This window comes from Mchenga conophoros, linkage group LG8 (genome assembly GCF_057382185.1).
Source record: "Mchenga conophoros isolate Kocher_MC1m ecotype Shallow Benthic linkage group LG8, M_conophoros_male_GT1.1, whole genome shotgun sequence".
Classification (NCBI taxonomy): domain Eukaryota; kingdom Metazoa; phylum Chordata; class Actinopteri; order Cichliformes; family Cichlidae; genus Mchenga; species Mchenga conophoros.
In genome coordinates this window covers 7,755,246-7,782,573 of record NC_140533.1, presented here as the reverse complement: position 1 = coordinate 7,782,573, position 27,328 = coordinate 7,755,246, and the positions used below count along the sequence as shown (strand labels likewise).

General features: G+C 40.1%; 1 protein-coding gene across 1 annotated transcript; it reads left to right on the top strand.

Moving 5' to 3' along the window:
• The first annotated feature begins 5,713 nt into the window (after positions 1 to 5,713).
• On the top strand, positions 5,714 to 9,993 carry LOC146568044 (somatostatin receptor type 2). The gene has a single exon (XM_085283798.1). It carries the CDS (start codon positions 6,117 to 6,119, stop codon positions 7,128 to 7,130), a length of 1,014 nt encoding a protein of 337 aa, XP_085139924.1. The 5' UTR covers positions 5,714 to 6,116; the 3' UTR covers positions 7,131 to 9,993.
• Positions 9,994 to 27,328: the final 17,335 nt, after the last annotated feature.

Sequence of the window (27,328 nt, the reverse complement as noted above, 5' to 3'; positions counted from 1 at the left end):
TCCCAGAGATATCTAAATGTAAGAAAAAGAAGTGCAATTTCAACAGTGTGCCTCAGTTTTTCCTGCATGATAAAGGAATGGTGTTACTGAAAGAAATCTGCCAGCATGACTCTTGGGGCTTAAATTGTAAGTAATAGATGTGGAAAATTACAAAATAAAAGTCTCACAAATTGTCCTGTAAGTATTCAGCGGAAAGTTATTTTTTAAATCATACAAAATCACTTATTTTATTTTTTAAATATTTTTTATTTATTCATTTGTTTTATTTATTATTATGATTAATGTGAAAAAAACAGACATTTCTAAGCAGATAGTGAAAAAACAGGAGCTTTTCTGTCATTTAATTGTTTCTCTATTACTTTATTATTGTACTTTAAATGTCTTTGGGGAGATCTTAATCAGTAGGACAAAGGTGTTTATGAAAAAACATTTAAAAGTCGTATACTTTTCGCCATCCCTGACATCTTTCAATGCCGTCCATTGTGATGTGATTGCAGTCTTTGTTGAGCCAATGCTGGTCACCTGGCTTCATGTTTGCTACCTCTGCCTTAATTAATGTTGGGATCTTTGCTTTTCTGAAAAGAAACAGATTATGTTGATGTTGCTTTTCCTTTAAGTTGCCACTCTCATCTCTGGGAATTCCCAGGTAAGCTGACCTTTGATTGGGGTTTTTGTGCTTTTTAGTACAGAATTTCTTAAAATCTTCCGTGAGCGCCAAATCCCTGACCATATAACGCTTCTCACTGTGATGTGAATTATTAACGGATCAGTCATCAGTCTTGCTCTTTTATGTTTCATACCCACCAAACCACGTAAATTGACAATTAAGAGGACCCTATGTGTTTTTTTTGTTTTCCAGTATTTAACAACCCCAGTGGGGGCTCAGGCATTTAAAGCTTTAACCATCTTGTTTTATTAGCCTGTTAGTTGAGGGATGCATTTTTTTCTTTCAGTGCTGGCAGTTGATAAAACTCAGTAACTTTGCGATGTTGGAAATCATCAGCTGATAAAGTTCACTTCAGTATGTTACATTACAATTAGTACTGTGTGTGCATGTCTAGGGTTCTGCTGTTACTTATTAACTGTCATGTGGTTGCATTGTGGAATGATTTAGTTAATGCAAAAATAATCCATTATTATTAGAAACAAAATAAAGACCCAGTTACAAAAGCTATATATGTGGCAAAACATCATAATTTAATATGCAAACAGGCTTGTAGTGGAAAGTCGAGGCCATGAGCTCTTCATCAAACAAATGCATGATGTCCTGTGTCTCAGGTGGGTTGTTATCTTTTTAAAGGCCTTGTTACTCCTTGTCCACTAATTTCGGTTCTTTCAGGATGATCAAACATCTGTTGTGCAAGATGGCTGTCAAAGAAAGCAGCCATCGTTCTTCGATTCTCAAGAACTGACATCAAATACTCAGTTTTCCTTCTGAGGTGTTTGATCTCTTCAGTTTTTATGCTAAAATGACTTCAAAACACTCCATATTGGTAACATGCCAAAGAGACAGCATGCCAGGTATTTCTAGGGTAGTTTTGTGTGTGAAAACGGGAATGGGAGTAGTTCAAATCACCACGTTTTAGGAAAGAACTCTCAAAATGCTGCCCTAGACAAGATAAGCCCCTGACTAATATTCCCTCAAATATTTTAAATTTCTATGTTGCAATTACAAAAGCTACAGATTTACATAACTCGTCAATGACGCTAGATGTTTAGTCATTGTTTCTGGGAAACAAAAGCAGGATGAACATATCCTGGTACTCACAAACAATAAACAAGACAATAAATCATGTGGAGTTTCCAGATTTTTCTATTGGCTTCCTCTCTTTTCCAAGCATGCTGAAAGTATTTGGTGCAGCATGCTATTCCATCTGTAAGAGTTTTTACTTATTGTCTTATGAAATAACAATGTAAAAAATGCAGTAACACTGTCTGACTCATAGTTTACTGGAATAATTAGATCTTGCATGCACGCTGCAGATGGTCTCTGTGCTTTATTTGAGTCTTTTTTAGTAACTCTAGCAGCACGGCTCCGTGGAACATTTGTCCGCCTGTTGCTTGCGCACAGAAAATGAACCCACATGGAATTTTGAGCAAAGAGCCACGATACTCAGAGTATGGATGCCACCAATTTGACTGAGAGCTACCATCAGATTTGCTGAAGATATACAAAGCCCACAGAGGATGTATTTTTGTGCTAACAGCAGGTCAAGCTGTTCATAGATTGCATAAAATGTTTTGATGTCTGCCAGATTAGCGCAACATATTCACTATTCACACATGCTAACTCCTGCAGCTGCTGGTAGTCCCGTGACTACTCAACCTTCACCTTTTACTTTGGCAAACTGCCCGATGGATCCCAGAAAGCTGATTCTTTTCATTTGGACTTGGGAAAAGCATTTCATCACTCATCCAAGTGACTTCTTCAGCCTGACTGATCACTACAGATAGTCCTGATTTATGTGATAAACATGAATGAGTTTGGTAACTTTCATACAGTTAGATTTGTGTAACAGTTTCCTTCATTATTAAATTTCTGAAAATCTAAAGTTATCTTCTCATTATATCAAAGGAGCTTGCAAAGAAAAGCGTCTGGACTTCTTCAAGTTGCTTGAAGAAGTTTCACCTCTCATCCGAGAAGCTTCTTCTTCAGAAGTCCAGACGCTTTTCTTTGCAAGCTCCTTTGACTACGATGACCTGGATGACTCAGAACCTTCACAGACTTCTCATTATATCCTGATAATATGTGCTAATCATCAGTATATCACTGGCAAAATATTTGCGTTAGAATTCTGACGTTTTTCTCGGAATTCTTTTATCTCAGAATTCTGACTTTAGTTTCACATCAGCAACGCCAGAAAAATGTCTCAAAAATGTGAATGTGCATTTTAGGATAACAACGTAAAGTATTTATTCAACACTTTCTGCCATTCTAATCAATGAGTGACTGAACTAGCTGCTTTCTTCCACATGTAGTTTTGTGTGCCATTTGTAGTTTTTCCTGTTCTTGTAGAAATGCTTCTTCTTCAGAATGTAAGGAGATATGCTGTTGTCATCAAGTTCAGAACTGCAACCTCTGCACATACACTGCTTATGATTCCTATGGTACTAAAAAAAAATAATCTTAAGTTTAGTATTGAAAGGCATTAGAAGTATTGTTTAAGGTGACGTCCCTCAATGGGAGTAAATGTGGGGTGAGTATCATAACTATTCAATTACTAAATAAGACACTTGCTAAATCACTTGTGGCCTATTATGATTATGTGAACACTTTTTTTGCTATTACTCACCTATATTAAAAGGTAAAAATTTGAATCTACAAACTGCTTAATAAATAATTATAATCCTCCACTTCATTTTGTAAATCTGTCTGATTAGTCACACATATGGATGGTGCTTTGCTTCTCATTAGTAATCCTACAATGATTTTCTGTCTCCATTCAGCAGTTTTTCTTCTGCTCTCATCCTAAACTGAGATGACTAAATTTAACATTTTTTTCTTTTCCTCACTTTCATTTAAAAAAAAAAAAATTGTGCTTCAGTAGTCTTTTACTGCTCTGAGATCCAGACTAATTTGCTGCTGAAGATGGATGTAAAAAAAAAAAAATCACGTCTTTGCCAGTGCGTGCCTTTCTACAGCGGCTGAGATTTTTAAATGAAGAGCATGAGTATGCAAGGCTTTTATCAATTTGATGAAAAGAATGTGAGTGTGTCTGTGTGCATTTGTGCTTACACACACAGCTGTGACTCTGCACAGAGTTTATGCATCAGGCATCTGGAGTGAACTATGAAGAAAGTCCAGAAGACAGAGCATTATCATTCCCAATGCGTAACGCACCGATGATTTGTCACGACCCTAGGCGCAATAATAACGCAAAGGGTACTCTTCCATGTCCTTATAAAACCCTCTGGCTTCTCAATTGAATCCAAAAGATAGGCGTTCACGGTGATAACACACTCCCAGAGCAGAGGCTCCAGTCGTCCACTCCAACCTCAACCCTAACCTTAACCCTATCACGTAGTGTTTTCCAAAGCGATTCAGGATCTGTACATAAAACACATTTAGAGATTCATTCCAACCGGCTCTCATGCTGCCGAATGCGCAACGCACTGACGATTTTGTGACATTGGTCGGTGTGTTACGCGTTCTGATGAGAACGTGTTGCAGAACAGGGCGTTTTGTTCAACCTGGTTGGAGGGCAAAAGTGTTTACAGGTCCACGCTACACTCAAAGACACAGTGAGAAGCCACTGTCATAGTGGGGGGTGAGTAATAGTTTCACACACATTTTCAAACAAGACTGGGAAAAGGGTTCCTTTTTTGAAATATCACAGTAAAAGGTAAGTCCTAGAAGGAAGATTCATGTGAGACATAAGAGTGGAAGTAACATGTGTTACAGTAAGTGCATGACAATTGTGTAAGATGGGAAAAAGAAAGATTTAGGAGGAAAATAAAACGAAACAGAGTTTTCGAAGCTTTTCTGATAAATGGTGAAGTGGCCTTTAACCTCGAGTTTACCCGTGCGAGGGCTGACATTCATCTGTTTCCTCGTGACTTAACCTTTTGCTGTAGATAGCGCTGTCGCACGTGGACACGGATGTCAACATGTCCGCTTAAACATGTCAGTGAAACGCAGCTTGTGAAATACGACCCTGTCAAACGTCTCCAAATTTAGCACCGTTGAAACAAGGGGTGTTTTTTTAAGAAGGCAGAAGGCTTTGGTCGGGGCGTAGAGGGAGGCTTTGTTCTGTGAAGTGCCAGTCTCTGGGGAGACATTAAGCCAGAACCTAATCATGAGTTCAAACAACAAAAGCATTTTTTCTGCAGTTAATTGGAACCAGTTTAAATTAAACGAAAGACAGGCGGTACGTCTCGGAGAAATCTCAGGGGAAATCTGACGAATGAGCTGATAGATGAGCTGATAAGTGTCCTTGTCTAGTTTTGATTGAAATCCGGTTCTGGTGTTGATGGTAGGTGGCGCAACGTGCTGGAGGAATTTCAAAGGGTTATTTCAGCTATGCGTGGCTGAACCACAACAGAACAAAGGTCAGTACTCTTCTGCCGACCTCTGCCTTGTCCTCCTACCTCTTTCTCTTCACCACCTTTTCTTACTTTTTTTTCATTGTCACCTTTTTCCCACTTCTACGTAGTTTGAAAAAGGGTTGGAGGAGCATAGAAATAGGATAAAGAAAGGGAAAAAAGAAGTTGCAGCATCCCGTGTCAAATGTCAAAAAACAAAAGCCCTGATTTCTGTTTCCTGTCGGCAGATTTACTCGGTCTGGGTTGCAGAGGTGGATGGCCGCAGGCAACGAGCTGGTTGTTATTATCTTTGCTTGTTTAGGTTTTGCTCGTGTGATCCCCCTCCCCCGCTGAACTGTGCAGGCAGAAAAGAGAGGTGGATAAAATAGATGGTGGATGGGGGGAGGGGTTGGTGAGGTAAATAGAAATGAAGAGGGAGTGAAGACAGAAAAAAAAGTTATTAAAACAAAAGTATTGTAGCAGATGGGAGCATGGGTTTACCTTGGAAACAGCATTACAGCAGAGGAACCGGGGGAGGCAGAGCCAAGCTGGAGTTTATCACAATCTTTGGAGAGTGATGAACCAGGGGAGGAAGGGGGGGGAGGTGGCACACTCCCAGCACAGTGAGGGGTGGAAGAGATATAAAAGGGCTCCCAGGGAGAAAGAGTGGTCAGGCAAGTGTGTGAGCTGCTGTCCTGCTTGTTTCCACACTGCTGCACACCACTGTTTCATGCTAGTGTGTGTGATGTGAGGGAGCCGCGTGCCGTCTCCACCACAAAGGAATAAACTTTTGCAGTTATTTGTGCCAGAGGATAAAAGGAAGTAACGACTAACTGTAAGAGGGATGTTGATGAGTTTCTGAAGCCTGGCACTTCTCAAGTCTGGAAGTTTGATTTTTTTTTTCTCTTTCGGTTGAGTTGTTTACTCATCGCCCTCTGAGAACCTCCACAGCAGAGAGTCAAGAGGTGACTCTTGAACTGCGTGCAGAGGAATTTAAACAGAAGCTGAGATTTTCATCCACCCTCCGCAGTGACTGTTCGAAGTGTCACTTTTGTGCCCTTGTGTTCCTTTTCTGATCAGCCTTTGGAGTCACAATGAATGCCTCATTTTTATATGACTACAATCAGTCCTTAGTGGATCGGGAATTTTACTGGGAGGGAAATCTAGATGGTTTCGGCATCACGATGGCCTTTCTCTACCTGGTGGTTTGGGTCATGGGGCTAGCTGGAAACGCGCTCGTTATCGTCGCCATTTTAAAGTTTGACAAGCTGTCCTCTTCAACCACAGTGTACATTTTCAACCTTGCGCTGGCCGATGGACTATTCATGGTTGGTCTTCCCTTTATAGCGAGTCAGAATTTCATGAACCGCTGGATTTTTGGAGATGTGGCGTGCAAAGCTGTCATGGTGCTGGACGGCATCAATCAGTTCACCAGCGTCTTCTGCCTGACGGTGATGAGCATCGACCGCTACATGGCGCTGGTGGAGCCACTTCGCTTTGCCCGTTGGAGGACCCCACGCTGTGCCAAGATTGTTTCATCCCTCCTCTGGCTGTTCTCCCTCCTCACCATCCTCCCGATGGCGCTTCACTTCTCGACCGATCACGGCTTTTGTACGCCGGATCTCGGCTCCGACGCCCGGTGGCTTGGCGTCCTCTCTTACACCTTTATTTTGGGTTTCGCTTTACCATTTACAGTTATGACAGGTTTCTACGTGGCAATGCTGCTCGCCTTGTGGGGTCAGAAACTCCGAACCTCAGCGGTGACCCTGGAGAGCCAGCAGCTGGAGCAACAGGTCACCAAAATGGTGGTCGCGGTGGTGGTTGTGTTTGGTTTGTGCTGGCTGCCGTTTTACACCTTCAACTTCTGTTCTCCATACCAAAACAGCTACGCCGTGACCTTCTACAGGGCTTTCGAGTTTGTGGTCCTGCTTTCCTACTCATGGAGCTGCGCGAACCCCATCCTCTACGCCTGCCTCTCTGACACCTTCAGGAGGCACTTCCGCACCCTACTCTGCCCCATCACCAAGTCTTCTTCCAGCATGCAGTGCATCACTGACCAGCAGAACCTAAATGACACAGTTGTGTGTGATGGCACCAGTACCCCATAAAGCCAAACGAATACTGGCTGCATTTTAATTCCCTTCCTATTATGATGCACTGCACGGTACTTTTGGACTTCTTTCTTTTTAGTTACTCCAATAATGCATTGCAGGTACCTACAATGACTTAGGAAATCACTGTATGTGCAGCCACTATATTCTTTGTTTATTTCCACAATTGTTTGCCTAATCCGAGTTAAACTTGGCTGGCTTTCTGCTGACAACCCGAGTAAGTGAAGTGCTGACTTTCAGATCATTTGGATGAGCGATTCTCATATTTTGACTAAAAGTTGTTCTCTGCTACCAGTGTTTGCACTAGACGGACTGCTGACTGCTCCACTCTGTGTGTAGGGGGGATAGGCATACATACATACACAGATATGTTAATCGCTTTTCTTTGAGTGGGCATTCATTGACATTAATGCATTAATGCAGCTACCCTGGGCTGAACTAATCTCTAACTGTAACAACTGTAACCCTGAAACAGCTTTAACCCAGTCATCCAAACTGTTAAAATTCTTCCAACATTCCATTAAGCTGATGGCCCAAAACTCAAAAGTTAGTCGTCACAAGGACAACTGGACAAGTTTCACTGTAGTTTTCTCGTCTTTGGTTTTCTGTGACAAATTTGGATGTGCTGTAACAACCCATTTTGCCCATTCTGGACAGCCAAGTTTGAACTGGAGCAATCACAGACACGTGCAGAGAGTGTATCTTTATAATAGCATCACTTTGTTGGAAAACAAGAGCTTTATGACTGCCTACATCTGACGCATTTATGTAAATTGCAGCTACAAAAAATACACCGGGTTTACACTTTTCACAAACATGGCCTAGCTTGGCAAATTTCCCTTTTTTATTTTTTTGTTCAATCTTCTCCACTTGAAATGTACATTTTATGCTCAAGCTTGTAGCCTTGGGTGTGTGGATTTGATGCCTTTCTGACTGTGCATTGCGCTGCGACTTTAAAGGGTTAATTCTATTCACCACTATATCAAATGCAGGCTTAAACACTTCTTAAAAAGCATAAAGATAAAACAGAAAACACCAGACACTGTCACTAAATGTGAGTAGATGATTTCCATACCACTCTCTTGGTTTAAATATCACGTGTCTGTCTGACTCAGACCTGTTGTATAATTTGTCAGCCGAGAGCTCAGAAAATTCAGACGAAATGCTCTAATGCACATCCTGCTATAGCGCTTTTCAGCAGAGCTAATAAAATGTAGCACAACAGGGATGAAGTGTGGACAGGTGGAGTGTAAACAGAATAACACGGGTCACATGCTTTTGACAGCACCAACTCATACACGCACGTACACACTCAGCAAATAGCATCTCCACATCTCCCACAGCTGGATTATGTCCCAGTGGCTGTGCATGCAGGAAGGCATCGGATGAATGTATTTCTACTCGGCTGGCCACGAGCACGCACTTGCATTTTTGTGTGCAAGCACCTATGTTATTCTGTTTAATGGTGACATACAAAAAGACACCCTTAACTAGGTGAAAGATGCATAAATCACTACATAAAGTCAACATTACGCCTGTGTGGTATATGAAAACTTCCAATGTTTGTTCTGTGTTTTGTCATTCTGGAAATGTATGCTTTACCCCGCTCCTGGGTGGAAACCTGGAACCTCCAGAGTTTCTTCATCTCAGTCTGAATTATGATGTAATCCAAAAACAGGATTTTTTAAACCAGCATAATCTATCAATCCCAATCAATCCTGCAAATGCATACACATGAAAACAGGGGATTTTCTTTGAACACCAGTGATATTTCCTGATTGCTTCTTTCACTCAGTAATTCTTTGATTAACCACACACCCCCTCCCTTTACCTCTCTTTCACTTTGACCGCTTTTAAACTTCATGCGTCTTTAAACGTTCATTTTTTTGACAGCTATTCTTAACATTAACCTCCACCAGCTGTGACACACTGAGACATTGCTTACATGTGTTACCCCGGCACTCGAGTGCAGGAATCCAGCACGGCCGTGTCATCAGAGCGGTTAGATTAGAGCGGCCACCAACACACCGCAGAAAGATTCAAATCAGCTCACGAAAGGCTGAGGAGATTTCAAGCCGTCCAGCTGCTAACTGTCTCCCTACATCTTTCCATAAGCACTCCCGCTGGGCAATCCCAAGAATACTTAGTGAAATGCATTTTATGAGTTAACAAAAACACGTGTTAACAACAATAACGCCTCTTGCTCACAGTGCTTTCCCCCCCCTCTTTTACTTCAACTTTAACCAGAAAACATGAAAACACAAATTGTGGAAGATACACAGAAGGAGCCAACCACTTCATTCATAGAAGCAGCATTTTTGCACATATAAAGAAAGAGACATTTTAAAATCATCAATGATACAGTATGTATGAATGAGATTAATATGTCAGTCACACCACACGAAAATCACACATTCTGTTTCTGATGTTTTATAAATGAATAAATTATATGAATAAAAAAAATTAGCCTGAAACTTTCTTGATTCTAAGCTTATTTCAGTCTCTGTATCTTAACTATATTTATGTGCCAAGAAAATAATCACCACCAAGTTTTGTTACATTTTTCTGTAACGATCATCTTACCAGTTAATGTAACCATTTTTCAAACCCCGCCGAGGTTTGATTTTAAAAGCAGCATTAATCTTTTTCCAAACACTTCCGAAAACACCATCTCTGCCTCATCCATCTCCTCTAAGGTGAAGCAAACTGAGCGTCTTGACTTGACCGTCTGCTCCGAAACCGTCCCTCGAAGGGCATCCTGTAAATGTCAGGCCTGCTTGTTGAGACCCACTTGTATCTGCCGGCTTAGTTTTAAGAACTAATGAACCTCTGTGTCAGAGTTGGCCTAAAGGCATAAATTAGTTTGGTGGCATGGCTACCGTAAATGTGTGTGTGTGTATATATATATATATATATATATATATATATATATATATATATATATATATAGAGAGAGAGAGAGAGAGAGAGAGAGAGAGAGAGAGAGAGAATGTTTTAATGCAATACTATAAACAGCTGATGGCTTTTTTGTTCTGAAATGGATGTTTTGTTGTCTAAATAAAATATTCAGATGTGCTAACATGATTTCTAGCATAGTCAATAAATAGGTCAATAAATAAAGAATATTTTTCTCCTGTCAATTTTGTCTGTCAACATTGTTAAATATAGAAAAAGTTCTAAATAAATGAGACATCTGTTTCTTGTGGATTGTATCCTTTAGGGTTGCTGGATGGGAAAGTAGCTGCAGGTTGGCCCTGAGGAGGTCACTGAGAGATCGGTTATATGAGTCACTGAACACCAAGGCAGGAGTGGGTTGGGGTGGTGGAGTTCATGAAGGGGAAAAGTTTGCACTACACATTTCTGTAACACAAACAGTCACACAGCTGACCATGTAGACTGAGTTACAGTTCTTTCAAGTAACCACTAGATGCTGGCACTTCATCTAATGTAAGATGAACTTTTTTGATAGGAATTCAATCCTGTCTCTCAATAAATCAAAATATAAACTTTTATACATAAGATGACAATAAGGCAGTTAAAAAACACTGCTTATGGAATAATAATAATTAAAATAATGGTCATATAAAAGAGCATTATAGCTTTTCTGCATTACTCTAGAAGGTGGAATCCTAAGTCATGAACTGGAGCTGGCAAGTTTGGCTAACAAGCTGCTTCCATAAACTGTATGAACACTCAGGCTAATTTAGCGCTAAGAAACTAATAATATATTTTAACTTGCCAAAACCGAAGTAAAAACACAGCAAGCTTTGATATTACTCAAATAATTTCACAAAAGCTTCTAATCACACAAACATTGTTTCTTTTCCTTTGTGTCTCTGAATGAATTTCCTGTTTCTGCACCGCCTATGTCACCATCTTTGTTCCACTCTTCTCCATGTGGCTCTTGGGTTTTTATTTCCCTCGTTCTTTTTCCTGATCTTTTTAATGTCTGCTTCCTTTTCCACTGGGTCATTTTGTGATTGTTTCCTAAAAATGTTACAAAAACCTCCTTATGCCAGCATTAAGTTTTCTACGTCAGTGAGTACATTTCATCATCCTGCAGTATAGGCAAGGCTCCATGTGGGTATCTGTGTATCCTCCAGTTTGTGCTCACCAGGAAGACTTTTAAGCTCACCCACAATTTTCCAGAGGTTTCCATTTAACCTGCTTCCTACGACCAGATAACAAAGTACTATGATGTGAATAACTGTGCCCACAGTCTCCTTGCACCTGTAATGGGAATATAATCCCAGCCTTATATATATATATATATACAATATACAGTATGTTTTGCTGCAGTAGCAAAGCAACTTTTAGGCAAAGCTTCATCTTTTTGTGACTTCGCCAAACGTTGGTTAAGAAAGACAAAAAAAGCAACCTGAAAATGGTTTCCTCTCTAACAACACAGCATGATATGCTATCTTTTTATTTTATTCTCATTTTTTATATTCTTATAAAGTTCAGCTGTGCCAGAAATATCTCCCTCTGGTCAACCTGTTATTGTGAAAGCTGTCATGGCTCCAAATTGCAGAGAAAATCACTAAATTTGCTGCAGATGGTGAAAAAAAGGAAGCACTTTGTGACATGGATTTTGAGAATTATTATTAACATTATTATTGTTGTTGTTGTTAATAATAATTTGTTTGTTTGTTTATTAAGATTATGTTAAATTTGAAAATCACTGCCTTACTTTGGAACACACAATAATAACCAGTACTCACTGGTGTTCACTGTAAGACTCAAAATGTGAAACCTGGGTCCTAGACCCAGAACCATGACGCCGTCTAAAAAAACTTTTTTAGCAATTATCAATATTTTATATGGGAACAGCTTCTGTTATGTTAATTGTTTAAAATGATAGTTGGATAGTGTGTTGCTATGAATTACTGGACCGCATTGTTTTTCTGTATCCAATCGTGAAGGTAAAGATGATAAAGGAAGCACTTGATGCACCTTTCCTTGGTATTTACAGAATTCAAACAGCTCTTATACTGGTTGCCATAGAGATCCTTCTGGGTCAGTTCACTTACTTTGGAGCATCCCTGCCCAAACGTGACTATTTGACTGCACTCATGACCCTCCGGTTCTCAAACATCCTGCTTCAGTCTCAGGAGTGCAACAGAAGGTAGCCTTCCCAGTCAAGTCAGAGTCTGGTTCATATATACAAGCTGACATCTCCAGGTGCTGCCCTTACACCAAGTAAAGATACGACATAAGGAAATTTACCAGGCAGTAGTCTGATTGGCTGGCAGTGAACCCGGTGGCATTCTTCCAGCCAGTTGGAGCAGTTGGCCATGAATAATGCAGACTCAGTGTAAACAGCCTGCTAAAGAACAGAGGGGAATCTGGACTATAACAGAAGATGTATATGGGGAAACCAACACATCCATCCGTTATGTTGGAACTCTAAAATATGACTAATTAACATGCTAAATCTTGAATATGAAACCAAGCACTCGCTCACAGCCAGTAACAGCCTGGCCCACAGCAGCCTATACAATGGCAGCTGACACAGAAAACAAGCCAGAATTAAAGTGTTAATCAGGGAGCTTCAAATTATGGACAAAGACAGACTCCTGTTTTTCTGCAAGACTAAACCTGAAACTTTCATATTTACCATTCATGGTGAAAAGCAAGAAGAACAAAAACAATGGACCCAAACCAAAGGACCGGACGCTTTTATTGGTCAGACAAAATGTAATGAAAAGTTCAATCGGCCTATCATTCAAACTGAATGTGCTGAAGGAAACAAGATTTACAATGCATCGTTCACCACAACCAAAGGTCACGCTAATTAATAGGTCTGCGGTGTTTGGTGTGTGTTTGTGCATGTTCGGCGTGTGCGTGTTGGTCCTGATTAAGACAGTGGCAGACCGCAGTTATTTTCACTGGCTCTCTTCACTCTGCCTGATCCAGCCATCACCCTGTAAGTGTAATTAAGACCAGATGCAAACTGCCAGAGCAGTTTCTCAATAAAGAATATTGATGGGACCCCTGAGAGATACTAAATATATGTGTGTGTGTGTGTGTGTGTGTGTGTGTGTGTGTGTGTGTGTGTGTGTGTGTGCATTTTTCCATGACACGATGAGAGGTTCCATCAGGCAATTTACATTTCTGTCAGGCATTTACTCATCACTTTCCTATGTCTTTGTCTTGATTGCCGCCTCCTCGTTATTCTTTATCCTCGGCCACCTCCCCCGTTTCCTGTTGATACCTCATCTCATTTCTCAACGATGGATTTATCTCTTTAAATCTCCTCTTGCTTTTTTTTTCTTATTCCATTCAGATTGTGCAACAGGACTGACAATTGTCCAGAATTTGCATGTTAACAAGACACTGCTGATCCAGGGTTTGAGTATTTCGTGGAACAGACAGCGAACAGATATTGCCGAGAATTATGACATTCCCGTGTTCTTGGAAAGCACAAAAATGGGATTTACGTAAAAAGTGCTTTAACAATTTCCTGCTACAAAAACACTTTTTACAAATGCGTAAATTATCCTGACGTCTCTAGTTTCTCAGTTAACATTTTTAATGCATTTGAACCAGATTGAGAACATTGCACGGTCTTGGATGAATGTTAAGGTTGTGAGTGTTAAAGGTGAAGACCTACATGGGAAAATATGTGCGACTGTGATACAAAACAACAAGAAAAAAGGATAAGATCCTCACATAATGAGGATAGAATTTAAAGTTTAAATGGGAATACTGAACAGGCGCCTCCTTTAATTCTGACAAAAAGAAAAGTGTTATTTTTTCACGTGTGTAAGGTCATGGCAGAATGAGCGTAGATCATATAAAGGATCCAAGGTTATTTTTTTATACATAAAAAATATTGTTGAATATACCCTGAAAATGAAGCGTGTCTCTAGAGAGACCCATAAGCAGGACTCGCCACACACATATCTCCCCTCTAGGCCAGTTTTGTCCCTCAACTTGAGTTGTATATGAATAATAATTCAAATGAATGGATTTCAATGAATGAGGCTTGTCTCAAGAAATGGATTCAAGCTCGCAGCAGTCCAAGGTCACAGAGATTCAGTGCTGTGTGTACACCTAAAAGAATACACATATATTAGTGCCCTGTCATGTATAGGCAAGGCTACAAACAATACAGACATTTTGCTTGTAGTAACTGAAAGAAAAAGGCTCGCTGCAATTTACTCCTGACTTTTGTTTTTCATCTCTTAAAGCAAAAACAAGTCCACTGTAGACATTTCCATAGTGAATTTTACCGTCAACCAAGCAAATGATTTAACACGTTTCTACGAGACTGTATAAAGTAGGTAAAAGCCTGGGCTTAAAATTATTTTTCTGGCGTAAAACACTCGCAAAATAACTAATCGGCTTTTTTTTTTTTCCTTCAAATGCAGCACAAAGACTCAAAGAATAATGAGGCTCTGTTTTTTATTTTACAATGTGTGTGGCATCTACGTGAAAGCACGTACTCCGCTCTCCATCCCCTCCCTGAATGTTTTTGTTTTCTGTTTCAGTAATCTAAAAAACATGTTTTCCACGCTATTCTGTATCTAGAACCATCCATCTCAATTAGGCTCCTGTGCTTGTCAGGAGGGAAACAACATAATCTGAATTCCCACTGGAAGGACTCCCAGCCTCATGCAAAGGGCAGTGCATAGGAAGAAATGAGCCTTATCAATGAGCTGTTTTTAGGTGCTGGGGATCCCATCATGCTCCGACTCCCACAGTGATAAGGTATAAGGATGTCCAGATATGATAAATATAGTAAGTTACTATGTCTTCCCAGTAAGCTAAGGCACCACTATGATGTTCTAGGCGGTTGATGCAGCACAACTAATAAGATATTTTTTTTCTTAAATCAAGTGAAATGTTGATAAAGGTAAAATAAAAAGCAGCTGTGGTTAGCCTCGTTTACTCTACCTTCTGTAATCATTATTAGAAATAATGTATCCAGCTGAAATTTTTTTTATCTATCTGGGCATAATATAAAGAATTTCGTTCACTCTACTTTATGCTTCAGTTCATTGAAGTTTGTGTGCATTAACTCTTTAGCTGACGTGGGATGGCTGTGGCTGTGGAGGTAGACTAGGACGTGTTTTTATCAGAAGGTTGATGGTTTGATCCCTGGGTCGTCCACTTTACCTCAAGTTGATCGTGAGGTGTTGATCAAAGTGCAAAATTGTTGTAAAAAAAAGTGATTCGGTGAATGACACATTCTGTGTAAAGTGCTTTGAGTGCTCAAGTTGACTAGAAAATGCTATATCAGAACCAGTCCATTTACCACTTCAGGTCCCACCAAGGTCTGGACTTTGACTGGGCCATTGCAACACCTTGGTGTGCTTCGAATCATTCTCCTATTGCATGACCCAATTTCGGCGTGTCGGATAGATGAACTTACATTTGATTCTAGAGTATTTCGGAATACAGATCAGTTCGTGGTCGACTCAATGACTACAATGTGCCCACTTCTCGTGGCTGCAAAACAAGCCCGAATCATCACTGATTGAATGAGGTGCTGATGTGCCGTGTTTGGTTTTTGCCAAATGTGGCACTGTGCATTACAGTCAGAGATCTCATAAGACCAGATACAGATACAATTTTATGAACTGAAGCTGTGTTGCCATGTTGCTTTTCGAGGCAAGAATCTCTATCCTGGCAACATCTGCAAGGAAGCCATACTTGTTCAGTCTTTTTCTAAATGCACTGTAGTAACTTTAACATTTAAGATGCAAACTGAGGCCTGTAGCTGAAATGTTGATCTTGGTTTTTTTTGCACTTTCTCTGAGGATTGCACATTCTGACCTTAGACATCCACTTCTGGGAAGACTGGGAACTCCCTTGAATGTGTACTTGTGAATGATCTTTCTTGCTGCATAATGATGGACCTCAGATTGCTTGGAAAAGATTTCATAACTCTAAGCAGCAATAATGGCTTCTCTGTGGGCATTGCTGATGTCTTTCCTGATTGGCATTGTATTAACACACACCTGAACTTTTTGTTAAATAAGTACCAACATTTCATTTTAAGACCTGCTAACGACCAGGCAGAAGGTTTACCTTCTTTTTACAATGAGTGCATGTTGGCTGTTGGTGAATGATACCGTTGTTACATGTCTTCAGGTTAAATGGTTTGCTCTTTACCAGCCAAAACTGGAAGAAATTAAACAAACATTCGTCTGTCTTTACCCCACCTTTAAAATAAACCACTGTCTGCAATTACATAAAAATACAATAGTATATTTAAAAGATACCTGATGACAGGTTTTATTTGTGATAAATTGCCAGAAATCAAAGTTAGGGACAAGAGTTTCACTAACAGTTCAGGGAGTTGTTTTACTTTATGCTGTAGTACTAGACATTACATAACTGCAGAGGTGTTTATAGTGTTTTGGCTCAGAGAGTGCTTTGCGCAAGTGTTATTGAGGGCTCATTGGAGGCAATATATTCATGATTACATAATGTCACTTGACATCTTTATTGCTTATGTGTACCTGAGAGAAAATCTGTCAGACAGCCAAGAATTACTGGTATTCATCCAAGAAAGTCCTAGTGCTAATTGTCTGACTGAGTATATAGTTTTTCACCTATTACTTCATTCTTATGAGAAAGCGAAAGCATCACTGATAAGAACTCTCATCTTGTATTTGTCACAGGGAACCCTTCTCATCGAGACAAGTGTTTTATATCCTAAAAGCAAGTGTTGGCTTTAAAGCTCCCAGTGGTAAAGGTTGGTATTTAATCAGATTGTCTTGCTGAAAGTTCATGATCCGAATAAAAATATACAGACAGAGGGACATTTTTGAGATGGTTTAAAGATTAATGTTGCAAAAAAATGTGACAGGATACATTAAGAATTTAGCGATTCAGATTCCATTAGTAATATTACTCATCGATTGAATTTCTTATCAATTCCCTTATCGATTCTCATTGGGGTCTCACACGCTCTGCTTTGACAGTTACCACCATCATTAAGCAGCATATCAAAGACAGTACATTTGTGCAAATTAACTGCATGTTGTGTGGTCAAATTTGTGCACATGTAGGATGTATTTCCTCTTGGTTGTAATCAGTGTTGGGTCATTACTCAAAAAAGTAATATTTTATTCAAATTACAAAAAGCTAATTTATTAAAAGTAATGCAGTATGTTACTTAATTACTCCAGGGAGAAAAAAATTCATTATATGCCACATAACATTGTTTTCACCGTACTGTGTAAAATGACCTGACACACACTGTCTCATAATTACCATTACAATATAACAATATAAACCCGAGGCTACAATCTCACACGCCAACACAAATCCCTATCCTGATGAAGACACACATATGATCTTCCTCTTAGTATTAATGTATGAACACAAAGCCAAAAGCACAAGTCAAAGATGAAAACCAGCGCAAAGACACTTCAAAGTCACTGCAGCAGTGATTCTTCTGTAGAAACGAAGGCTGCAGCCTGACTGCTTATGTGTTTGTTACCTGATAAAGTTCAGCAGCAGATGGCTTCAACACTGCTCACAAATGAAGGCTCTCTTGGCCACAGTCCTGGGCTGGGTTCAACATTCACTCAGATTTAGCGTAACTCTGGGCTTTGGCTAGCTTAGCATTAGCTTGCTGTCTGTGCAGGTGCTTGCAAAGAGGTGAAATTGTCTTAGCAGCATAATACAATTGTTTCTGTCCTGGATGCAGTTTGCATTTTACTATTGTGCTCTTGTCTTTTTATGCAATAAAATTAAAAGTAATGCCCATATCCACACTGTAAAATGCCCTGCTTCGGCAACTAAAATCAGCTGATTGTAGCGCATGCGCAAAAACCGATAAACAGGATTGATAGGCAACCAGAGTAATAATTCCAATTAATTCAACTACAAGTTAACAAAACTCAAGGTGAAGTCAGTGTGAAAATGCCAAAAACCTCCTCAGTTCTAAAAATGGCCACTTGAGGCTGGTTTCAGAAGCCAATGAGTCCCTAAAGGCTTTCATGTTAGAGTTACTACATGTTTATAAGGTACTAGAAAAACACTTTCAGTTTCTCAATTTAATTTCTCTTCTGATAACAATCATGGAAGATTTTTTTTAAACTCCTCTCTTGTAATTTTATATTATGGAAAACACTGGTGTTATTTTTTTTTCACGTCTAAACACTATTTGTTAGGTATCTGTGCAATGCGCCCATATAATAAATGAACCTTGCTAAGAGAGATAGCTTACATTAGCTATTTTACACCACCATCTTCTTCATATATGGTCACTCTGAGCTCCAAAATCCAAGGTAACAACAGCCAGTAATCAGGATCTGCACATCCACGTCATACAGCTTGTCATTTGAGATCAAAATGAAGAAGAAGGTAGCTCAGTCATGATAACTGCTAAGCTTGGCGTTGCTAGCTTACAGGTTGCTGTAATGATAATTACATCAGCAAAAATACCCGTAAATGTCAGGCATGCTCAGTGCCAAACACTGAAATAATGCCTACAACGGAATTCTGCTTTATGCCAAACTCAAGGCTTCAAAATGGTACGCATGTTGCCAATGTCCATCTTTTATTTACAGTTCATGGTTACCCACCTATTTTCTTAATGCTTACTTATAACATCTAATTTAATGGTTTTAAGGTTTGATTCTCAATTTTATTTAAAAAATAAATAAATAAATAAATAAATAACAAGATCTTTTAATCTTTAGTTGGATTTGACAGAGACCAAAACTCCTACCTGCCCCTCTCTGTTAACTCAGTCCAGCTTGGCAGCTTCATTAACTTGAAATTGCAGCGGCATAAATGCAGCATAGCAGGACAAAGACTCGTATGTTCACCAAAGAAAAATAGCTCTCAGCCAGACTGTTTGGAGGGTTGTTTGTCAATTGTTACATGACAGGACTCCACCACCACCGAAGGTTAAGTTGTTCCCGCAGGGGAATTTTTTTGAAGATGCGGAAAATTGTTTTGTCGAAATCATTTGCTCTTACTTTTCTTTGTATCTGTAACTGTGCACTCAGAGGTAGTATTTCAAACTGAACAAAGCCTGACCTTTCTGCTCTCTCTGCGGGTACCATTCACGTGATCAATAGGCTGTCAATGATTTCCTTGTCTTTTGAGGTCAGCAGTGTCTGGTGGACTTCTGGGTCAAACAGGGTACGTTGAACCTCAGCTGTTTCTTTCCATTATGAGGTTTCACCTATTTTATACCTCATTTCCAAAACTTGTTCCAACTTCCAAAATCCTACGCCAGCCCAATAAATTTATATCTATTTTCAGTGTATTTTTCTATTGTCCTCCCTGGGCTCTCTTTAACCGGCTAAAATGTATTTTCCTTTGAAATATTTTTCTAAAGCATCTGCTGATTAATGTCCAAGCTCAACTTTTAAACAGAGATAAGTTTAATTTAGGCGAAACATAGTTCTCAGAATACTTGAATTTTTTCGATGAATTTTTTATGTGATTCTAAATCTTCGTGTGTCTCGTCGTTCTTTATTATAACATTGTTATATATTACAAGCAGTGCTGACCTTGACCCTAATTCCACTGCATTGTCAAACTTCTCTGAGAATTGAACATAAAGACATACTGTTAACATCTCATGTTGGCCTTGATAATGTCACTCGGTTCAAGCAGATATTTGCTCTTCTCTCCCATTGAAAAGCTCTCTGGGGCATGGGGGCCGAATCAAAGTCACTGTCACGCTGCTGGCGTCATCCTGAGAATGACACATACCACAGCATGGACTCCACTGAAAAAGGTCATCTGCAGTCATAAAGGAATATTGCCTGACCGGCAGGTTTGTATAGTTTTGTGTTTGGGGTTCACATTCTTCACCTTAAAGAAAATCTCTTGCGTGAACAAATACTTTATTGAGAGTCTTTCAACTAAATGTAACTTTTAAACTAAACTCCATTTATTACCAAATATTACAATCTGTGACATGTGTATAAGGGATCTATGACCCCTCCTGCTCACACATTTTAATCAAAACTTGTGTCTTACTCATGAGATTTATGACTTAAGACAGCTGAGAAATCAAGTGCATCTATCAGATGTGAAAAGATACCTGAGAAGCCTTTCCACTCTCCGCTAATATCCTAAAAGATTCAAATGTGCTTTAGTTCAGTCTGTTAAAGTAAAAAAAGCCCACTGAAAATGATTCCAGGTTGATTTCAGACTTCCATTTTTCCTAGTTTCACTGTGAACTCTCATGTGCATCTTCAAGAGACTTTAGTCCATTTTCAGAAGTTTATACGGCACAGAAACGCCCCATGGTAACCAATGACATCTTTGGGCTAAAGTCGGCTCCATCTGCTGGGCAGGCTGAGGTCTTTTGGGGTGTTCAGGACATTACTGGGGAGCTTTTATGACACTGTGATGGCTTCTGCAATCTTTTATGCCATTGTCTGCAGTGGAGGTGGCAGCATGGAGAGGGACAGGAAATTTCTTAATAGTCTGGTGAAGAGAGCCAGCTTTGTCTGGTGCATTCCTCTGGGCTCTATAGAGGACGTGGGTGAAAAAAGGCTGATGTCCATTATGGACCCCCTGCATGAGACAGTGGGAGCCCTGACTGTTACTGCACTATCGCAGGTCCTTCATCCCAACGTTAGTCAGACTGTACAATATACTCATAGATGAAATACCTGCTAAAATAACTATCACTGTATCTATCTATCAGACCGAGCCTTTTTCTTTGCACTTCTTCCAAGCACTTAAAATGCATCACAGTTCTTTAGATTATTATGAGTCTCTTGTCTCTTAATTTAAAGCCTGTTGCTGAAAATATAGGAGTTTGATTTGGCTCTAATTTTTGCAGGACACGCACAGAAAATGTTTTCCATTCTTCTTTCCTTTAAATAAGTCACATCTGCAGAGTTAAATCAATGCTGTCTCACCCTAACCTAGAAAAAATCATTTATGCTTTTATTTTCTTGAGATCTGGCTTCCAGCTTTTGGGCATAAATGGAAAATGACTCTAACGTCTTTAGCTCAGAATGTAGCATCTGGGCTTCTCGCTGGTTTCAACATAGAGCATCACATAGCCCCAATACTAGCTTCTCTCCAATGGCTCCCGGTATGTTTCAGAATTGATTTTAAGATTTTAATGATCACTTCTGTGGATATAGCCCCGAGCTACATAGTGCAAATGCTGGCCCCATACAAACCTTAGAACGTCCAACGGAGTCCCAGCTGTTCCAAAGTCGATGCTTAATTCTACATGCTGGCTATACTTTGTTTTCTTCTGTGTGCATTAACTTGCAGATAAATAAATAACACTGGGTTAAAAAACATAAAATGACAAACATCCATTTAAATCCATTAAGACACTCAAGTCATTACACTTTCACATCTTCAAGATGAAAAGATGTAAAATGCATTAAAACTGTTCAGTAATTACTCCCTAAATCCACAAAGGTGAAATTATTTTCAGTGCATGCACCAATGCCAAACTGAACGACTCCCCAGCTGAGATGGAATCAGGGAAGAAAAAAAACAATTTTACAGCTTCAGAAATCATTTTGAGGTGAATGCTGTCATAGGGAGAATGGTCGGCGCTTTCATTACTACTCTACAAGGAATACCTGCCTCGCACTAAGTGGGTTTAGTCGGCACAAGCGCCAGTGAGAATTGTGTAAATCATTACAACGCCAACTTTGGAGCTTCAGTTAGCCAGAAACAAAATAAAAATGAAACAAGAGACTGATACCGGCAATACTACAAAAAGACTGCACCTATCAGTGAGTTGAGTGCAGATGAAAAGAACCTTTACTGGCCCACTGCCCTGGTTTTATACAATTTATGAATAAGACGAGTGAGTTACAACAGCGCACACTGTAAAGAACCTGCAGCCAGTTAAAGAAATCACTTGGATGGGTGAAAATTCTCCATTGAAAACACAACGTCCAGATGAACAAAATCAACTTTCTGGGTATTGCTAATGTTTTTACAAAATCTCCAGCGACAGGTAGCCCAGAACTAGCAGGGACTTAGGTCTTAGACCGAGGGTTTTAAATGTCTGTGTATTTGGGCTTCCTTTATGAATCATCAACTATAATGTTTCTGTTTTTATTGATGGTATTTAATATACCTCACACCAGTCTCTGTTTCTATTTTGCCTTCAAGTCTAACTTATTAGGTTGTGTTTAAATTGGGTCTCTGTATCTTGATTATGTATTCTGTTGTCTGTGAAGGTTCTCATCACCAAGCCATCTATGTCCACTGTGAACGGCCATCTTTGAACAGAGGCGGCGGCTTACCACACCAACTGTCTGCAATCTTTAATCCAGTTTTGAGATCCCTTCTCAGACGCCTTAATTCCCACTCACATCCTGGACCATTTGACCTCAGGAAATCACATGATAGGGTGGGGCTATAGGTTTCACAGCGGGATCACTCGAAACCTTGGCTGATTGTGACCTACACCCATTTTCACACCTTGGCTCGTGTGATTGGGTAGAGGATCAACAGGGGGTTCATGACCCTATTGGGAGAAAGTCCCCTAGGACTTAAATTTGAGACTCTCCACCATTTGACCCTGGAACTGAAGAAGCTTCTCGAATGAGAGGTGAAACGTCTTCAAGCAACTCAAAGAAGTCAAGACGCTTTTCTTTCCAAGCTCCTTAGACTATGTATTCTGTTCAGTTCCTCTACTCTTGTCTCTGCATTTGTCCCTTTGTCTTTCTTCTTTCCAAGTTCAGTTGTGCCAAGTTAATCTTGTCTCGCCTTTCAGTCATGCCTCTCTTCCCGTTTTATTTTGGTGATCGTTATTCACCGGGTCTTGTATTTAGGTCTACTTCCCTTGTGTTATCTTATGTGATTAGATTTGTGATTAGTTGTCACATCCTCCCTCATGTTCATGCGTCTCCCTGCTTCCTGTTTCTGTGTTTCCAGATTGATCTGCTGCTGCTGAGTTACTGGCAACAAAGCTGAGTTTCTAACTTCATTCCTGCCTCCCGAGTCCTCCATCTGGCTCCACACTCCATCTGCCACACAGCCGTTACATGACATAAAGAGTCATGCAACAGACTGTTCACATGTGACAGTTTGACAGCCTTTTAAAACAGATGCTATAATTATAATGTGTTCCAGGTTAAGATGCAAGCTTCTGAGTTCCCAGTTGGAATTTTTATCTGGAATGTCCCCTTAATTACAATTTCCAGCTAGGATTTCTGATAGTCTGGGCACCCCCTCCAAACCAAAGTTAACAGTCCAAGATGACAGCAGTGAACGTAAACAGTAAGCTGAATCTCTACTACTACTTTTTTGTATTTGTGACCTGCAGAATAATCTAGGCACAGACCATTTAACAGGGTCTATCCATGAATCTGCTGCAGCCATCTTTAACCCCCCCTAAAAAAAACAAGTATTGGACTTTTTTCCTACCGATGCATGAATGGTTCTACCTTCCGAACAATCAAAACAACTATAAAGGAGACAGTAGTGATTAATGGCTGTAACAAAGAGCTTTAACTTGCATTATGTAGAGCCGAACAGCCATAACTCAAACACTATCTCCAGGATGCTAGTTCTTCTCCGAACCGTTGATTGATCAGCTGTAGTTTTAGCTCCACATTTTCTGAGCCTGCCATGAAACAATCCCGCTCTTTGCAGCAAATGTTTTCCTCTCGAGCTTCAGCTCAGGACAGGAATACCACCATTTCCCTGAGGTGATGGTGGTATCTTTCAGGATCAGCTGTTGTCCTGCCTCTGCCCACATGCTCCATCAAATCACATTTTCTAGTTGATTTACTCCTTCCAGCAAACATGTCATCAAACTGAAAGATCCTTTTGAAGTATTTCACATAATAGTCAAATGAACTTTTGCATTTAGTAAGTTGTAATATGATACTTAATGTAATACAGCGATATGTGTGTTGAATGTGGGAGAGGGGCAGGAAACATAAACTGAGCTTGATGCTTGGCTGTTGTTGATCATAATCCAGGTCAGTCTGCTTCAGCTGAGGTTTAGCGATTTGTGTTTCTTTGGTTTCTGTGTTTGTTGTGTTCCAAATAATTCCAAAGCCCAATTTGTACTCATAACAGTGGTGTGAAAATTAACTGAAAACTATAGGGACTCTCAGGTGCAGAAAACATCAGCTCCTTTATAAAAGGGATTTAAGTGGCACTTCACATGAGTGCATCGTGCCGGCCCTGGAAACGTGTCCACTGACACACTCAGGTCAGAGGCTGGCCACTGCAAAACCACAGAAGCATACAATATAGTTGGTATCGAGGGATGACTCACATTTTGAGAAATGTTTCTGCACAGCATCTCTAAAATATTGCTTATAGAGACACTGAGCACAAGAGTGTTTAAACTTTAATTCAAGTTCTGGGAGCGTTCCTCCTGGCTGTGTACACTTAACATGAGTCTGACTCCCACAGTGGGTCTGATCTCTGCTGTATCTCATAGATTTAACCCTGATATCTGCACAGAAAATGACTTTTATTGTGAAGTTGTCACACTCATCATGTGAACTTTACTGCTGTCTCACTACATGTGTCATGAAGCGCTGTGTGGCAGGCAGGAGTTGGACCCAAAATGCAGGACTCAGACACCAGGGATGAACTCAAAACCACAGCTTTAATTGCTGGCAGGGGAAAATGAGTATACAACACAAACTAAACTAAACTGGGAAACCACAAACTAACACAAAGGGCAACCCACACAGCATAAGGGACAACACGACACTGACTCAGAGAAACACAGGGTTTAAATACACTGGGAAGTAACGAGGGGAATGAGACACAGAAGGAGGGCACAGCTGGGAGAAATCAGAACTGACGAGACAAGGAAGCAAAGTAGGATACACTCACATGAGACACAGACCTTCAAAGTAAAACAGGAAGTCGCACAGATGCAGACTTGACTAGGGGAGACAGAGCAACTAAGAAACACAGAGACAAACCATAAAGCAGAGGACTCTTAGAACCAAAATACACAGAGGGAAATACTAAGCATGGAACACAAGAAACTAGACTCGAGGGAGTAACAAAAGACCAACCATGAGAACATAATTCACAATACAGAGAGACAGAAAACACAAGAAACTCAAAACATGCGAAGACACTGACCAAGAAACATAGACTTACACAGAACAGAGGGGGCACAGAGAAACATGAAGGGCAAGGGATCAAAACTAGAAACCACAGAATAAATCACACGAGTACAAAATACATGAATCACAAAGAACTAAAAACGCTGGGTCAGCAGACCCAGGATCCTGACAACATGCCACCATCATTACATAAACTAAACATTCATTTTTATGCAGATAACGCTCAGTTGTTTATTCCTATTGGCCACATTCAACTGCTTTCCTATGTGGTTTTGCCAAGTGGATTTCTAATTAGATTGAACACATGCAGAAGAATGATGCTTTGCATAAACCATAACAAACCAGTGACATGCAAATTGTATAAAGTGCATTCACCACATGTTGTCTTGACAACACCGGCTAATTTTAGTCTTTCCAGTCTCGACTTAAGCTTCTACAAAACCTTCCTGTGGTGTTCGGGTCAAATCTGACCGATTTACAAATTTAAAAACTCATAAATTTTTGTTTTACATCTGATTGCCTCAAGGCCTAATGGCATCCACACTATACACTTGAACATATAAAAGTGAATTTTGAGTGCTTTAATCAACTTTGTTATATCTGTGGTGTTCCAGGTCAAAAGTGAAGTGAAAAATTAATGGGAATCCAACCCCCCCAGCCCCTTTGGCCTCTGACCCACTGAACGGCCCACTGAATGACCAAATAAATGAAAGACCCACTGAACGACCCGCTGAATGGCCCACTGAACTGAATTTGGTTGTGAAAAATGTTTCTTATGTTATTTCATGTTAATAGCTGTTAAAACTGACTGGTCAGTTGTGGGCGGGAACACTAAAGTAAGGGGGTGGGGTGCACCTTGGAATCAGAATGTGGAAAAAAACAACAACAAAATTTAAATTATTTCTCAGCTTTAAAGAATTTCTTCACCTTCACCTGTCAGTGCGCCCCAGGGCAGCTGTGGCTACAACATAGCTTGCCATTGCCAGTGTGTGAATGTGTGTGTGAATGGGTGAATGACTGAATGTAGTGTAAAGTGCTTTGGGGTCCTTAGGGACTGAGTAAAGCACTATACAAATGCAGGCCATTTACCATTTACCTTGCCAGTTAAAACATTCTTCATGTAAGGTACTCCAGAGTACCTGAGTCTGTTTGGAACAGGGGACTCTGCCAAAAGCTGCACAATGTAGAGCAAACTCGCAAAGCCAGGTTGTGTTTGTCATTTAAACTACCACCTTGAAGCAATTATGTCATGATTTGTGGCCAAACTCATAGTTTGGCTGTTTAATGTAATTTTTGTGCATGTCGATGACAACCAAAGACTGCAAATGACTGCGAGCGGTCACGGACCAGGTCCCCGTCTTCGAAGAACCTATTTCAAACACAATCATTTCCATTATTGGAGTAAGTTTGGTCTTGCCATTTTTTTGGAGCTTTTTTTATTGAACACTATAAAAGTGTTAGCCATTAACGTCTAGCAATATTTATTTTGCAAGGATGTGCAGGTGGATTCCAGTGTTTCACTTTCAGGTGGTGGCAGTGTTATAGTGTCCATTTTTAGCCAGTCTTTTTTAAGCTCCTTTATCTCCTAAAAACTGCACTTGCCACCAAATTCAAACCCTACACTCCATCACAATGGCTTCAGCTTCTCCGTTACGCCACAAACCCCGGTCACTGATCTTGATCAAGGCTTTCGCTATTCTGCACACACAGGTAGAATCAGCACACTCCAGTAAAGGAGATAGCAGAGAGACTGCCAATTACGCACCGCATGCTGAAAACTCAAATTTTTAGCCTTTTTTTTCTTCCTCCTCGGGTATACTCACACAGCATGATACGGAATACATTCTTCTAATCACAAAAAGAAGCGGGAGCCATGTAAACATCACTGTGCAAACTCTCTCGCATCAGTCATCTGTATTTTTTCGATCTGCTTGCGTGAGTCTCTCAACTGTTTTATTCTACCCCATTATTCAGCCATCGCATTGTCCGAGCTCCAAAAATAGTAGGACCTGAACAATAGCCAAACCTGCACTCAAACCTTCAGCTATAAAAGGGCAGACAGTGTCATGACATTCACTATTAAATTTCCAGCCCCACTCTGCCCACACTTCTTCATCAGGTAACAGACACAGTGTGCCATTGTTAGAAGTACACTCACACAAAAGAGTGGATCAGTGC

What these genes read in the sequence shown, in the direction of transcription:
- LOC146568044 (XM_085283798.1), top strand. Translation starts at nt 6,117, where the DNA reads ATGAATGCCTCATTTTTATATGACTACAATCAGTCCTTAGTGGATCGG.